At 39.9% G+C, this 15732-nt stretch overlaps 2 protein-coding genes across 2 annotated transcripts in view; one reads left to right on the top strand and one right to left on the bottom strand.

Annotated features, from left to right (window-relative positions):
• TBCD (tubulin folding cofactor D) overlaps positions 1-15732 on the bottom strand; it is a 707681-nt gene that overhangs the window by 501444 nt on the left and 190505 nt on the right. The gene's annotated exons all lie outside the window — the stretch shown is intronic.
• On the top strand, positions 1610-9564 carry ZNF750 (zinc finger protein 750). Its single transcript, XM_063961002.1, has 3 exons — positions 1610-1698; positions 5848-7363; positions 7834-9564. The coding sequence occupies exons 2-3, from the start codon at positions 6009-6011 to the stop codon at positions 8483-8485; spliced, it is 2007 nt and encodes a 668-aa protein (XP_063817072.1). The 5' UTR covers positions 1610-1698; positions 5848-6008; the 3' UTR covers positions 8486-9564.

Raw genomic sequence — 15732 nt, 5'->3', positions numbered from 1 at the left:
AAGCATACAGAAACATCTTATCCAACAGGGCAACAATCATCAGTAAAATAACACCTGGTTGCAATCTACGGGTGCTGTCCGTTAAACTAAGTGCCGTCAGGATAATCGGAATGGTAGTGAAGCTCAACCATTCCGACCTTCTTCCTGTACAGAGGAATACTGTTGATGTTGGGGCACTGCATTCTACTTTGATGTGCACAGCCAAACGTCACACATCGCAAAAGGGTTTAAATATGGACCTACGGGAGAGATATTAAGTAGTAAAGTTCAAAACATATCTGTGTGGAACTAAAGGTGTGCACACACGGTGAGATCCTTGCTATGGAATTTCCCTTGAACTCTCCCAGAGCCCAGATTTTGACTATCTGTACTTTCGATTTTGTCTATGTACGATTTTGACTAAGTGTCAATTTTGACTATACTTTGTACTAAATAGTACACTAGATAGTCAAGACTGACCTGCCTGCACAGTGTATCTAGCTTTGCGATACAGACGTGGGGTCGGTATCGCAAAGCTAGATACACTGTGCAGGCAGGTCAGAGGGAGTGTACATCTGAGGGAGTGTACATCGGGATCAAATTGGTATCGCAAGCTGCAACTTTCCTTAAGATTTTGATTATACAGGTTGAGTATCCCATATCCAAATATTCCGAAATACGGAATATTCCGAAATACGGACTTTTCTGAGGGAGAGTGAGATAATGAAACCTTTGTTTTCTGATGGCTCAATGTACACAAACTTTGTTTAATACACAAAGTTATTAAAAATATTGTATTAAATGACCTCCAGACTGTGTATATAAGGTGTATATGAAACATAAATGAATTGTGTGAATGTAGACACACTTTGTTTAATGCACAAAGTTATAAAAAATATTGGCTAAAATTACCTTCAGGCTGTGTGTATAAGGTGTATATGTAACATAAATGCATTCTGTGCTTATATTTAGTTCCCATCACCATGATATCTCATTATGGTATGCAATTATTCCAAAATACGGAAAAATCCGATATCCAAAATACCTCTGGTCCCAAGCATTTTGGATAAGGGAGACTCAACCTGTATAGTCAAAATCTTACAGATTTATCTCACCGTGTGTGTACACAATTTAAATTAGATTATATTAAAGTACATCACACTACACAGGTGAGAGAACCGCACAGTCTCAACAACTAATTCCTTGTGGTCATCCCAGTTCTACCCACTCAAAACCACATAATTTTGTCTATTTCTCTGACAGCATGTCCTATGGCACAAGTCAGTGTTTGGATCAATGATCAATTTATTATGACAATAATAATAATAATAATAATAATAATAATAATAATTTATAATAGAATTTAAAATAAAAAAATATGTTTTAGTTAACATATTACATAAGGGCAGATCTCTTGTCTGTATAAATCCAACAGATCACTTGTTACAGTCAGGAGGGGAGCTGGTGATAATCAGCCTGTTTGCTGCATGTAAGTGCAGTAGGTCTAGTGAAAGAAACACGTATATTGGTTGCAAACACAATGAATAGCTGCTCGGGGCACAAATAATATCAGGTGCATCTCTACAGCCTCAGGGTTCAACTCCTGTACTTTAAATCCCTCCCACTGAGCCAGCTCTGATCATTCTTCTTAGGAATAAGTCAGAGGACAGGTACTTCTCTCTCCAGCTGACACACTCAGGGAGCTCTCTACACTATCTGGTAAGTTTACCATTTCATTTTACATTATTTCACTTCAATCCAGCTTTCCCTTTCCTCTTAGTAAATCCTTCTTTATCAACCATATTTTAAACTGTATGAGGAAATATATATGCTGTCATTTCTTTGTCTGCTCCTATAATCTAGCAGGTGCTTTGCCCAGACATATTTCACTCAGTATTTAGAGAGTTTTTATACCTAATCATCTATAGCTAATAACTACTATTCGTTTGTAACTTTTAAGCACGTAAAAAAAAAAAGTTGTCAGACTATTTCTACCAGACCCTGTTGCCTGAAGTTTTTTTGTTTTTGTTTTTTTTTTACATGCTTAAAAGTTACTAACGAATATTAGTTATTAGCTATAGATGATTAGGTTAAAGTAGAAAGAAGGGTGGCAGCTTTGTCAAATTGGCTGTTATAAAACTGATGGGAATAGTACATTGCAAGCGCAATTTTCTAGCATTGCACCTGTTACAGCGTAGAACTCATCTCACATCTAGGTATAAAACACTTGTTACATACACAGTAATGCCGTCAGTTTTCAGCTATTCCTACTAAGGATTGGAATATGTTGAAGCTTGTTTTCTTGTGCAATAAAACATTTACATGAATTATTTTTGTTACTCTCTAGGTAGAAGCTTTGCTGATAGTTGTACTCTGATGGTAACTAGCTAGTTGTGGATAGGGTCAGTGTGCTATGCTTAGGAGTTTGGAAACAGTGTGTGATACTATGACCATCACTAGGTTACAGACAATATAGTGAATCTAAAGCAGGGGTGGGGAACCTTTGGCCCTCCATGCTGTTGAACTACACATACCAGCATGCCTTGCTACAGTTTTGCTATTTGGCCATGCTAAAACTTTTGCAGGCCATACTGGGATGTGTAGTTCAACAACAGCTGGAGGGCCGATGGTTCCCCATCTCTGATCTAAAGGAATATCTGCTGTACATATTATTACAACTTCCTCAGTACGGCTTTGTATATCTGACAATAATTCTGATTTTGATGCTTGTTCTATAGTCAAGATGTGAAATTTTAAATAATTGGCTGATTTGCTTATCTATACATCTATATATACACTGTACACACAAGTGCTTTTAAACAAGTTGCAATTTTGCCCTCAGACTGGTATTTTGGTATCTCCTGAAACTGAAACTCCTTGTTCTTGCGACATACAGGCTGGGTGACAGTGGCATGTCCTTGAGTTATGCAATCAATGCCACATCACAAGGATTTAATTATAATATGCCCTAATTTATTTTTTTTCTTAACCATGTTGTGCCTTTTTATGGGATGTCACTGGGCACCAATGCGAGTAATCTCAGTACCCTGTGAGATACTTGTGTTGACACTTCTAGAAATATATTGATCTATGAGTTCTGGTGAGTAGATAGGTTTTCTTCCCTGATCTCCGATATTACAGGCACACATAATAAACATGTATACTCTGCATAAATGGAAATACATAACAATTTTAATAGATATTATTACTATCGAGCCTAGAATTTCTTGCACACTGTACCACGTGTAGAAGAAATAAATGTTAAATATTTGTAAATATTTATCAACAACTGCATAGAAATTGGAATATCCTTGTAATGTTTTACCATTAAGATAAAAAAAGAGAAAGGTTTTGGGTTTTTTTGGGGTTATACAGCGTAATAGCACATGCAGATACTGAGAGGAATTAGACAGAAACTTACGTTTTAACTAGAAACAATAGGACAGTTGCAATTGAATAAGCAATGTCCATTGCAGTATGGACATGCTAAATGCTGGCTGCTGGTGTCAACAAATGAGCCTCACAAAGTTTGGTTTCTTGTTTGTTGTGACAACAGTAACTTTCAAAGGGAAGTAATTAGCACTAGCACTTTCAGTATACCAGAGACCAGTCCAGAAACTGACCCAGGCATGTCTGGGCAGTGAGCAGAAGGCCTTTACTGAGCTGGGTATGATACTATTCTGGCTAAATACATTGTTGTCCCTAGCTCTCTGCATTTGCAAACCCCATTGTTTTAAACTTATTTAACAGCAGGCGGCCCTGTCACTGAGATCAGGCACCCAATATACAAACTATTTAACAGAGGCCGGCATTCGGTCGACCTTCAGCATGTCTCAGCATGCCATACCAGTAGTTTGCTGGAACCTGTAGTTCCACAAAATTTAGAGATATTCCGGTTGACTACATTTTTAAGTTCCGTGTAATTAGAGAAAACAGATTAACCAACACATATGCTGTATGTATATATATATATATATATATATATATATATATATATCTCATTAGCTATATATATATATATATATATATATATATATATATATATATATAAAGTTACAATTCATTTCATAGTTCAGCACATAGACAGCAGCTTTTGGTATTGAAAATTAATCAGTCTTCACATAATACTAATATGAGCTAACCACTTGAATGGAATAAAGACATTTCTTTAGAAATAGGTGCCCCGCGGCTCGCAAGCAATTAGTTTCTATGTTTTCAAGAGTTATCTGTCAGAGGTTTTGTAACAATCATCATTAAAATCATGCTGCTTCAAGCTAGTGATGAAATCACTTTTTTTTTTTTTTTGTAAATCCTTGCCATAACAGATCCTAAGTCCATAGTCATGAGACTATGCACTGCACCACTTTCTCACGCCTTGAGTATCGTTGAAAAAAGAGAGACATGCCGGTACAAGCCATATCTATACTCCACAAGGAAACTAGAAGGAAAGATAATAAAATTAACTTCTCTGTTGCCTTAGCTACCTCTAAACGGTATAAATGGAGAAGAAGAAAAAAAGGGAAATAAGAAAAAAAAAAAACATTGATCGAGAGATAAAATAAATATATATATATATATATATATATATATTTTACACACACACACACTGAAAGATGGTAGTCCGGCACTACGCTGACTTATTGTAGAATGGCCCAGGTGCCCTCCCTTGAAAAGACAAAAATTCAATCTTATTGAGAGTGTCACACAAAAAAGTTTTTTATGCAACACCCAATAAGATTTAATTTTCCAACAGCCCCTGAGTGCCGCTGTATTTTGTCTCATATATATATATATATATATATATATATATATATATATATATATATATATATATATATATATATATATATATAAATAATATGTATTTATTAACAAAAAATATCTGTATATAGAAATACACACATCCATACATAGATCGATACATATACAGACTTTAGCTATGTATCTCTCTATATCTGGTCTATTAGCCCTTCACCTTATCACTGTAAGGCCGCAAGAGCAGGACCTCTCCCCTCATGTGCCTTTCCTTCTCTTACTTACACCATCTTATACTTAATACTCCCTTTGATGGCACCTAACCCCTGGTTTTCTGTATATACCTTGTACTTGTCCTATATTGTCTCAAACTGTAAGTGCTTTTTTTCTTGTTTTGCTCAATTGTTTATGTACTCTTTAACCAGCGCTGCGGATCCCTTTTGGTGCCATATCAATAATAATATTTATACATACTGTATATCTAGATCCATCTCTCTCTATGTATACCTTTATATATATCACTCTGTTCGTAATCAAAGTTTGAGCTAGTTGTATTTTATCTGCCCTCAAGTATTATGTTACAAAAATGAAGGTCTGTCCATACAAACAGTGACTTGCAGTATCATTTTTGTCTCAAGAAGATACACCTGTATTTCTGAGCACGGAAGGACTGACTGTTCTTCTTAGACTCTCATACTGCCACCTGCTGTTGGTTTTTATTTCCCCCTCAAAAATAAGTGGAGGTTGCCTCAAAGTTAGCAGAGTTAATTTCTCATTTTAGCACAAAAGAACTTTGTGTGTCCCCAAATCCAAGTAATTTACTTGGGCCCATTTCAGAAGCTCTTGGATGCAGAACTGTCAATCACCATCTGACTAGAACAAGGCAGTTGCGGTATTTACCCTTGTTGAGCCAGTTTTTCCAGCCCTGCTTAAACATACAATGAGGTGTCCTAGTATGTGGTTAGGAAAGTCACAGTGATATAGCTGGGAGCTGTTAGAGAAATCTACATGTAGCGCACAATCTCCGAGCAAGATAAAAATGGTTATTTTCTATGTGTACAGGGAATAAATGTGGAGAAGTTTACTAATGACTTGTCTTTCTGTCATCTACAGGTCTTGTACAACCTGCTGTTTAGCTTGAGGGACACGGTGGTATCTTAAACAGAACTCTTAAAGGCAGTTTGGTGAAAAAGCCGGAAGACCTGGATCTATTCACAAACAGTATACAAGTCCAGGTGTAGGTGCTAAGTGGTTTCATCACTAAAATACATAAGATGTCTCTTCTGAAGGAGCGAAAGCCTAAAAAACCTCACTACATTCCTAGACCTCCAGGAAAACCATTCAAATACAAGTGTTTCCAGTGTCCTTTCACCTGCAATGAGAAATCCCATCTATTTAACCACATGAAGTATGGCCTTTGCAAAAACTCCATTACATTAGTAACAGAGCAAGACCGGGCCGTCAAGAGTCCAAAGTCAAACTCTCTGGAGCCAAAGCAACCAAACACTGAGGGGTTTGTGAAAGTTACATCTATAATCACAAACAGACACATGATAGCAGATTCAAATTCTCAGCATGAAATAACTAAAGACGATCTGAAAGAGAACGTAGATATTAAAAATAAGGAGGTGACATCTCACCTAGAAAAGTCAGTGAACCATAGAGAAGTAGCTTTACCTTCACCGCCAGGACACAGCCCGGTCCGTAAACCAGCAATCAACGATGGTATTTTAAGGCCTTCGGCTTTCATCCCTGTTGGCGAACATAGGTATCTGAAGCCAATGGAGAGCAGTCGCATAACAGAAATGATGCCTCATGTGGATTCTGTGAAGGCAGTACAAAGTGTGGGATCTGCTTTCCATAGTATACAAAGCATGTGGAAAACAGGACTGGTTCCACCAGAGATCAGCCAAAAAGCAACAATTCCCCGTTACATCCGTCCAATGATACCAGAATATGCAGCTCCGTTTTATTCTGAGCCAGGAGTAACAACAGTCTACTCACCATATATGTGTGACAATCCAATGCTATCAGTTTACAGTGCTCCAGACCAGAGACTCTTTCGTCCACACCCCATCCAAACTACAGGACTGTCTCTACCAAAACCAATAAACCCATCATTTGATTATAGACTTCTACACCAATTCCAGCAAAACCCCCCAATTCCTTATGGGTTTTACAGATCTGCAGAACATTCCTTTTTACCTTATGGTTTGAAGATGCCACATGATCCTAGCTTAACCAAAGACCACACTGCTCACACAATCGACAATACACCTTTTGTCTATCAGACTCCAAGCCCACCGCATTGCTATACTGAGGAAAAGCAGGTTGAAGGTCAAAAAGACACCTCGCTGAGTCAAGCTAAAAACACTAACCATAAAAATGAAGGAGAGTGTGTGAAAATGAGTCCACGAGCTGGCAGTGCTGCTACTGGGTCCCCTGGCCGACCAAGCCCAACCAACTTCACCCAGAACAGTCAAAGCATTGAAGAAATCTTTGATCTTTCTAGCAAATCTACCTCAACAACAGGAACAGTGGATAATTCAGGGCAACACTTCCAAACTTTTAAGCTAATGCAAAACAGCACAGATTTCCAAACATCACTGAGCAGAGGAAATTCTCCGAGGTAAGTCAATCTGACATGTGTTCTTGATTAGCTATATAAATGATATGGGCGTAGTCTGTAAATTAAAAATATAGTGCACTCTTCTCATTAACATCAACTAAGTTTTCTGGACCTCATTGTTTTAAAAATTGTTTCAACAAACATTAATGATGGAACATCAACTAAGAACACAGATTAATGTTGGTACTATAGAATAGGTTCAGTTAGAATGAAAATAATTGATAGAATAGTTTTAATGCCTTCTTGTAAAAGGGAAATTCTTCAGCAAACTTTGTGATATAAAGGAGGGAGGTATAGGGAGAAGATTAAGGCATTTAGTTTTTGTAACCATATTTACTTTTGTACTTTAGTACTTCCATGTTTATATTTATAGCTGGGTGTTTCCAGGTTACAAATAGCTTTATTCTAGTCATTAAGCTTTTTATAATAAAGAATAACATTATTAATCTGTGATACGTCTTTTATTTCAGTGTGGGGAATGAAGAAGTCTTGTCCAGCGCAGGTAATTTCACTACTGACCATGACGCAATGTCCAGCTGCGAAGACAACTCTACAGTTGCTCCTCTTAATCTTTCAAAGAAACCCGAGTTGGAAATCGGAATTAGTGCTAAACACAGTATTGTTTCTACAGTGCAACCCGTTGGCTTTATCGAGATGCAGGAAATGCCTCTAAACCTATCTGTCAAAGACTCCAGTAAGAAAGACTCAACAATGCTTAACAGTGAAGGCTCACAGTCTCCAAACCAAGGCTTATTTTCACTTAGCTATTTGCTCAAGCCAACCAAGGACACAGCCAAAACTTTTGATGCAAAAACACTAATTGAGAACTGTGATGAGCAAAAACAATCTGCTGCCGTAGCTCTTTGCCAGTTGGCAACCTACAGCCCTGGTCCGGCAGCACGAGCGAGCGAGGATGACAGCTCAGAAAAACAAAGCACTGCATTAGAGCAGGTTGAAACCAGCCTTCCTGATGCCCAAAGGACAGGAAGCCAGTCAAAACAGAGGGGGCAGAAAAGAGCCAACACCAAAGAGACAGGAAAAGTAAACAGCATAAATAAAAAAGCTAAAACAGCCACTTCTGGCAGAGTGTTCACACTGAGGAAACGGCAAAGGGTGCCTTAGGGGAAAATTCAATCATACTCGGTAATTTACCAGCAAGAAAAAAAAAGTGGTAGCCTTGGGCGTTAATGCCCAGGGCTATTCAATTACAGCCCTCTTTTCTTGCCTGATAAATTAGCCTCTTATCGGGTGTTAACACATAGAATCTGGGATAAGTTCTTGGACCTGTGTGTTAACAGGTATGCAGCACCCCCAAACCAGGCTATTTATCGTGGATTTCTATTTGGGTCTGCTAAGACCCAAAAAGAAATATCCGTTAACTGCAGTCAGGGGATGCGGTCAACATCCCGCTGGACGGGATCCCGGCGGTCGAAATACCGACGCCGGAATCCCGACCGCCACAATCCCGACATATTCTCCCTCTGTGGGTGTCCACGACACCCATAGAGGGAGAATATAATAGTGTGCCGAGCGTAGCGAGCCCGCAAGGGGCTGCGTTCCGCTCGCCACCCCTGTCGGGATTGTGTGGTCGGGATTCCGTCGTCAGTATTTCGACCGCCGGGATCCCGTCTAGCGGGATTACGTACTGATCCCGCAGTCAGGGCTAATTAAACAGCCCCGGAGGATCAATTAGCCCATGGTAAAATACCAAAGCTAATTCAATTCCCCACTCAGACTGATATTTCTTCTGTCATCCAGAAAATGCATGGATTCATAACACATATCTCCAAGAAAGAGAGACGTTTAACCTCCGTGTCTGCATTCAAAGTGGTCAAGCACCATGAGGTTTTTTAAATTATTCATTTGTACAGTTATATACTTATTGATGACAGAAGGCAATATTTAATTAAAAGCTAACATTTAGCTGAATAATAATTAAAAAATAAAAGTAAACTCAAGTACTGTGTCCACTGAACAGGATACAGATCATGATTTACATATTATATTTATATTGGTAATATTTATTTTTGTATAAAACAGCACTGCAGGGTAAGGGTTTTATGTAAACTTCATGCATTGTACAAAGTAAAGATGGCCTATTTTCTGTAGCAATGAATGTGCATTTTAATACTTCCATGTACCACCACCGTCTGCTAGCTTTCAGCACAAAACTGAAAATCAATAAAAATTAAATATTTGAAGCAATGCTTTGTTTGGTTTTGTATGTTTCTGATAAGCCATGTAGAACTGCAAGTTAGGGGGGGGGGGGGGGGGGAAGAGTATAGAAAATAATGGTCATCAAGAAAAGAATATTTACAAGAAGCTATGCGTAATACAATGCAGTTTTGAGGTTATTTCTTGCTTCAATGCACAAAATGATATTAAAATTAGATCTATTGTACAGTGCTTAGATAATGTAACTGTTCAGCAAATGCAAGAATATAAAAAGCTTTTCCTTTGCAGTAAATGCATAATAATTCCATACTACGAATGCAGTTTCAGTAACATACATGATGCACAGTAGTACAGTTCAGGGACGTGCTAAATGGTTCAGGAGGCACTGGCTAGCACCAGAGCCAGATTTACATGCAATATATAAGCCAAAGCGTACATCTGGGCATTATACACAGGTGCAGCAGTATAAACTCCTGGAAATTTGGTGAGTTTTGATCAGAGATGTGCGGAAAAGTTAGACAGGTGAGGCCACTGCCTCACCTGCCATAGAATTTTTACTCCAGAGTTTTGGCTATAAAAATTATTAGAATAATGCAAAGAAGATATTTCAAACAAATTATTTGTATTTTTCATATACTTTATACAGTCAAAACTGTGGACAAACGTTAGTATGACAGGAAAGGCTCTGCCTTGCCCCACCGCACGTCACTGGTACAGCTATTCTGAGGTCTGAACCACCAGTTGTCAACACTGACATTCATCAAGTCTTGTTCCTACAGAATATACAGTCTCCCTTCTCATTACTGATGGTTCAGCCCAAAAATAAAAATTATTTAATAGTAGCATATGTATCTTTCATTGGGAAATCCTTGTATGCTGATACCATAATTTTCAGTAAGCTATCAGAATCAGTTATACAGGTTGAGTATCCCATATCCAAATATTCCGAAATAGGGAATAATCCGTAATACGGATTTTTCTGAGTGAGCGTGAAATAGTGAAACCTTTGTTTTCTGATGGCTCAATGTACACAAACTTTGTTCAATACACAAAGTTATTAAAAATATTGTATTAAATGACCTTCAGGCTGTGTGTATAAGGTGTATATGAAACATAATTGCATTCTGTGCTTAGACTTGGGTCCCATCGCCATGATATCTCATTATGGTATGCAATTATTCCAAAATACGGAAAAATCAGATATACAAAATACTTCTGGTCCCAAGCATTTTGGATAAGGGATACACAACCTGTATATTCATTTTTTTCCCTTAAGAAATCTCCCTCCCACATAGATGAAAAAAAAAAGTTAAAACCAATACTTTCACTCTTCTTTAATTTATCTCCAAGCAAAACCACTTATAAGCTTTTGGAGGTGAGTAGTGCTCAGTCATGGTGTGGATGTTGGTTGCCTAACAAGCCCTTTCAGCCATCGAAATCACCTGCTATACTCTATTCCTACTTGCATTTGAAAAATCTCCAAACTACAAGAACATGTTAATTTAGGAAAAAGGGGATAACAGAATATTCTGTGACTTATTAATCCTTTACTTGAAAACCCACACAGGACATACTGTATTTGAAACAAACTTTACCTACTCTCCGAGAAAGTCCAGGAGATTCCCAAATTTAAGGTGGACAATAAACCAGGGGAGAGTAAGCCAGATGGCCACATGCCGCTCACTTCCTGAGTAAAGTGGGCAGTCCAGATGGCTGAATTTCACAAATTACTCTGAATTGTGTCATTGTAGTAACACCCCACCACCCACACTTTATTACAATGAAGGGAATCTAGAGATGAGCACGTTCGGATTTAACACCAGAATTAACGCCAGTTCGGTTTTATCAGTTTTTTTCCTATTAGCTATCCAAAACACGCGACATCCGTGATGCCGTTTTGAGAACCGAGTAAATCCGAGTAAAACCGAACCCACTCATCTCTAAGGGAATAATGGTTTTGTATAGTGGTGGCAATGCCCTCTGCACATCCCACCTAAACCTTTTCACCAATCTTACGAAATATCCTATAGTACTGTCAATTCCAGGTATAGAATTAGAAACAAACAATATATTACACAAGCCAGATGTATGAATTATGTTTTACTGAAAAGATAAAGCAATTATCTTCCAACCAGTGTCAATGTAACAGGAGTATATCATTACTCTGTGCTGTTGGAAGACCCTGCTCCTTCCACTATCTAACACTAAGGCCTAGATTCAATTAGCCGCTGTAATTAACTGCGGGCTAATTGGTCGGCCGGGGCTATTCAATTACAGCCTGTAAATTGCACATAACATGGATTTCTGTTCGAGTCTGAGGTAGACTCCAACAGTAATCTGCGGTAAGTGCTCTTATCACGGGTGCCCTAAATGCGTTAACCCATATCTTATGGTACTTAGAGTGAACCTACGGCTTAACGCGCGTTTGTCATCATGCGCTAAAATTATGGCTAAGGGCTGTAATTGAATAGCCTGATACATAACAGCCTGAGGTGACCACCCTTTTCCTCACGCTATAAATTAACAAGGCTAATTGAATACAGCCCTAAGTGTATGGCTTCTCGCTTGCATCCATTCCTGTCCTCACATCATAACACTTCCAGGTCACAATACAGGTTTTACTGCAGTGATCTGGTTACAAGTTGCTCATTCCATACCCACTTCAAAATGGAGGACATCCCGTATAAGCAGTAGTGGAAACTAAAATCTATTATATCAATACTTGCTATCTTGAACACATACTGAATTTATTATAGGCTCTAAAACTGTACACTAAAGAAAATGCTTGTGTAAATCTGTTGAAAAAGTAAATAAATAAAGGTGGCGTTGGGGGAAAGGGGTGTTAAACTAACAGATATGATACAAGACGTGGTGCCCTTTCAGCCTAGGTAAAAATATAAGTGGCAGCGGTTCAGTTCATCATATTCCCATCATTCACATTGTGACTTTAGACAACAGTATTATAACTTACAACACACAAAGTAGGTGAAAGAAAAACCAGTAATGAACATTCAACCATATTCAGCATTCCACTCAGTATGGACACCCTCAATTACTCTTAGCACCCATCCTGACGTAGGGGTCTATTTAATTGATGTTGTATCCTTTCCGATGGAAAGGATCCGACAGTTCAGTATTCAATTTGAGGCCAAATCAAACAGGTTTTGCCCGTTTCAGACAATGTCAATCTCACTTTTTTTAAAGTCGGATTGACATTGTTGAAAACGTGAGTAAAAGATGTCTGATTTGGACGCAAATCCGACAAAACACGTGGATACGCGGCTAATCCGCCGATCCACATGTTCTCCGACAAGTCAGAATTGCCGACATGTCGGAAAAAACAGCAGCCCCATTCGACCTAAAATTGTCAGAAACCGACGTCTTTCCGACTAGAACTGAACAGACCCCATAATCCTACAACTCAAAAGTACATGTTCACACTTGAAAGTCGTGTGGCTACCCTCAAATAGGTTTCTTCAAAAAAAGCACCTTGCTGAAACCCTTCATAAAGATGCCACTACTATACTATTCCTAGCCAAAATGTGCCACTAGATGTACTACTGCTAGCAAATACAGTATGTGCCACTACTGTACTATTCCTAGCCAATATGTGCCACTACTGTACTATTCCTAGCCAATATGTGCCACTACTGTACTATTCCTAGCCAATATGTGCCACTACTGTACTATTCCTAGCCAATATGTGCCACTACTGTACTATTCCTAACCAATATGTGACACTACTGTACTATTCCTAACCAATATGTGCCACTACTGTACTATTCCTAGCCAATATGTGCCACTACTGTACTATTCCTAACCAATATGTGACACTACTGTACTATTCCTAACCAATATGTGCCACTACTGTACTATTCCTAGCCAATATAATACAAATGACATGCTGGCAGTAATGAAAGTCACAATGTAAGAGGTTTTAATTGCAAGTAAACTTGTTAATGAAACACATCATAATCACTAAGTTACTTTGCATAATAACTATTTTTTCTCCTTTATACAATTGTTAATTAGGGTCCAGAATAATATAAGGTACATATACAGTATTGTCATTGGTAACATTCAATATTGCCCTGATCTCTGTATAGTTAGTTAGGCATAAGGTGGATGGGAGACTGAAAAGGAGTGAGGGATAAAACATTCAGAGGCACGGTTATGGAAAGGAGTGATTAGAATTACATGAAAGGCAAGCAGGTGTTGTGGGTGTAGTAGGGTATGCCGGCGGCCGGGCTCCCGGCGACTAGCATACCGGCGCCGGAATCCCGACCACCGGCATACCGACAGCTGGGTGAGCGCAAATGAGCCCCTTGCGGGCTCGCTGCGCTCGCCACATTGCAAGCATGGTGGCGCGCCACGCTATCTATTCTCCCTCCAGGGGGGACGTAGACCCCCAAGAGGGAGAAAAAGTGTCGGTATGCCGGGTGTCGGGATTCCGGTGCCGGTATACTGTGCGTCGGGATCCCGACAGCCGGTAAACTGAAGACCACCCGCTGTTGTAGCATGTTCCAAGTTTTAATGAAAGTTTTTAATGATTTTCGCTATGTACACCACACAATGGTGGTCATTCCGAGTTGATCGCAGCCAGCAACTTTTTGCTGCTGCTGCGATCAACTAGTACACACCTATGGGGGAGTGTATTTTACCTTAGCAGGACTGCGATCGCTTGTGCAGCCCTGCTAAGCTAAAAAAATTTCAAGCAAAAGTTGACTAGTCCTGGACATAAGTACCCTGTGCGACGATCCCTGCGATGCTGGAGCCGGCTTTGACGTCAGACATCCGCCCTTCGTTCTCCTGGACACGCCTGCGTTTTCTTGTCCACTCCCCAAAAATGTCCGCAAACGGTCCGGATCCGCCCAGGTATGTCTTCTGTCAATCTTCTTGCAGTCGGCTCTGCGACCGCTTTTTTCGTATAGCGCGATGTAACCCGGCGACCCCTGTCGCCGGGGTAACGATGCGCGTGCGCAGTGCGGCCGCTGCGCATGCGCATTCCAGACCCGTTCGCACCGCAACGACAAACCGCTGCGTGCGAACGGGTCGGAATTACCCCCAATGATGCTAGCCATATACTCCACACATTGTGTATGCCAAATTCTGCTGAGTATTGATTGCATCAAGGGGAAGTTGGCTGTTGTCCTGGGTTGCGGCAAAGATTATGGGCCTGATTCGGATGAAAGGCTGAGCACGGACATTAGCAGTGAGTTGCAAACAGCACTTTCAGGGGCAGATGTATTAACCTGGAGAAGGCATAAGGAAGTGATATACCAGTGATAAGTGCAGGGTGATAAACGCACCTGCCAATTAGCTTCAATATGTAAATGAACAGTTAGGAGCTGATTGGCTGGTGCGTTTATCACCTTGCATTTATCACTCGTTTATCACTTCCTTATGCCGTCTCCAGGCTTAATACATCTGCCCCTCATAGAGGCAAATGTACGCATTTCTGCATATGTCCATCCTATTTGGAGTTGGACATAACTTGGCCAGATCTGTCTTTCAGTGAAATAGGGCTTTACGGGGCGTGAACTGGGCAATGACAATGTGATCACCTGTAGCCATCCTGACTTGTGGGAGTATATCAAAGCTCCATGTGGGGGGAGGGAAGCCTGTTTCTGGTGGATCTCTTGCACCTGCAGTAGCTTGAGGCTGTGCATGTGCCGATACCAATGAGCACTGTTGAGGCTGCCAGTGTAAAAGTACTTGGAGATTTGCTAGGACAATGTTCTCCACACGCTTTATTTGTTGGGAATTCAACCCAGCAAAAATCCCCTATTGGCGGCATTGTGACGTAGCAGACAGTCACGCTGCACTGACCCCTGCCTCTCTATGCTGATTAACATATAGAAAAATAATTGCACAGTGACTTTTGGCCAATTCACAGTGCCAGGCAGCGTCAGACTGGAGGGCAAAGAAGATCCCTCCCCCTGTATAAAAGCAAGGGCGTAGTTGCTGGAGGTGCCAGGAATAGAACAGTCATCTGTGAAAAGTTAAGAGTGGTGGTCCCTCTGCGTCCACTGTCTGCATTTCAGCGGCCACGTTGTTACTGTAGCCTTGCAAGTGGGGCAGTATCTGGGTACGGCATGGAAAGAAAAAGTCCAAAAAAGAATAAAAAACACAAATTGGGCAGTATCTGGGCGCTGTTTAAACCATTATTTGTGTCCATAAAGCAATTGCGCAAT

Source organism: Pseudophryne corroboree, chromosome 3 (genome assembly GCF_028390025.1).
Source record: "Pseudophryne corroboree isolate aPseCor3 chromosome 3, aPseCor3.hap2, whole genome shotgun sequence".
Classification (NCBI taxonomy): domain Eukaryota; kingdom Metazoa; phylum Chordata; class Amphibia; order Anura; family Myobatrachidae; genus Pseudophryne; species Pseudophryne corroboree.
The sequence above is the reverse complement of the archived record's forward strand: the minus strand, read 5'-3'. Positions and strand labels throughout refer to the sequence as shown.

Coding starts and splice junctions, on each gene's coding strand:
- ZNF750 (XM_063961002.1), top strand. CDS start 6,009: ATGTCTCTTCTGAAGGAGCGAAAGCCTAAAAAACCTCACTACATTCCT. Junction 7,364..7,833: donor AGCAGAGGAAATTCTCCGAG/GTAAGTCAATCT, acceptor CTTTTATTTCAG/TGTGGGGAATGAAGAAGTCT.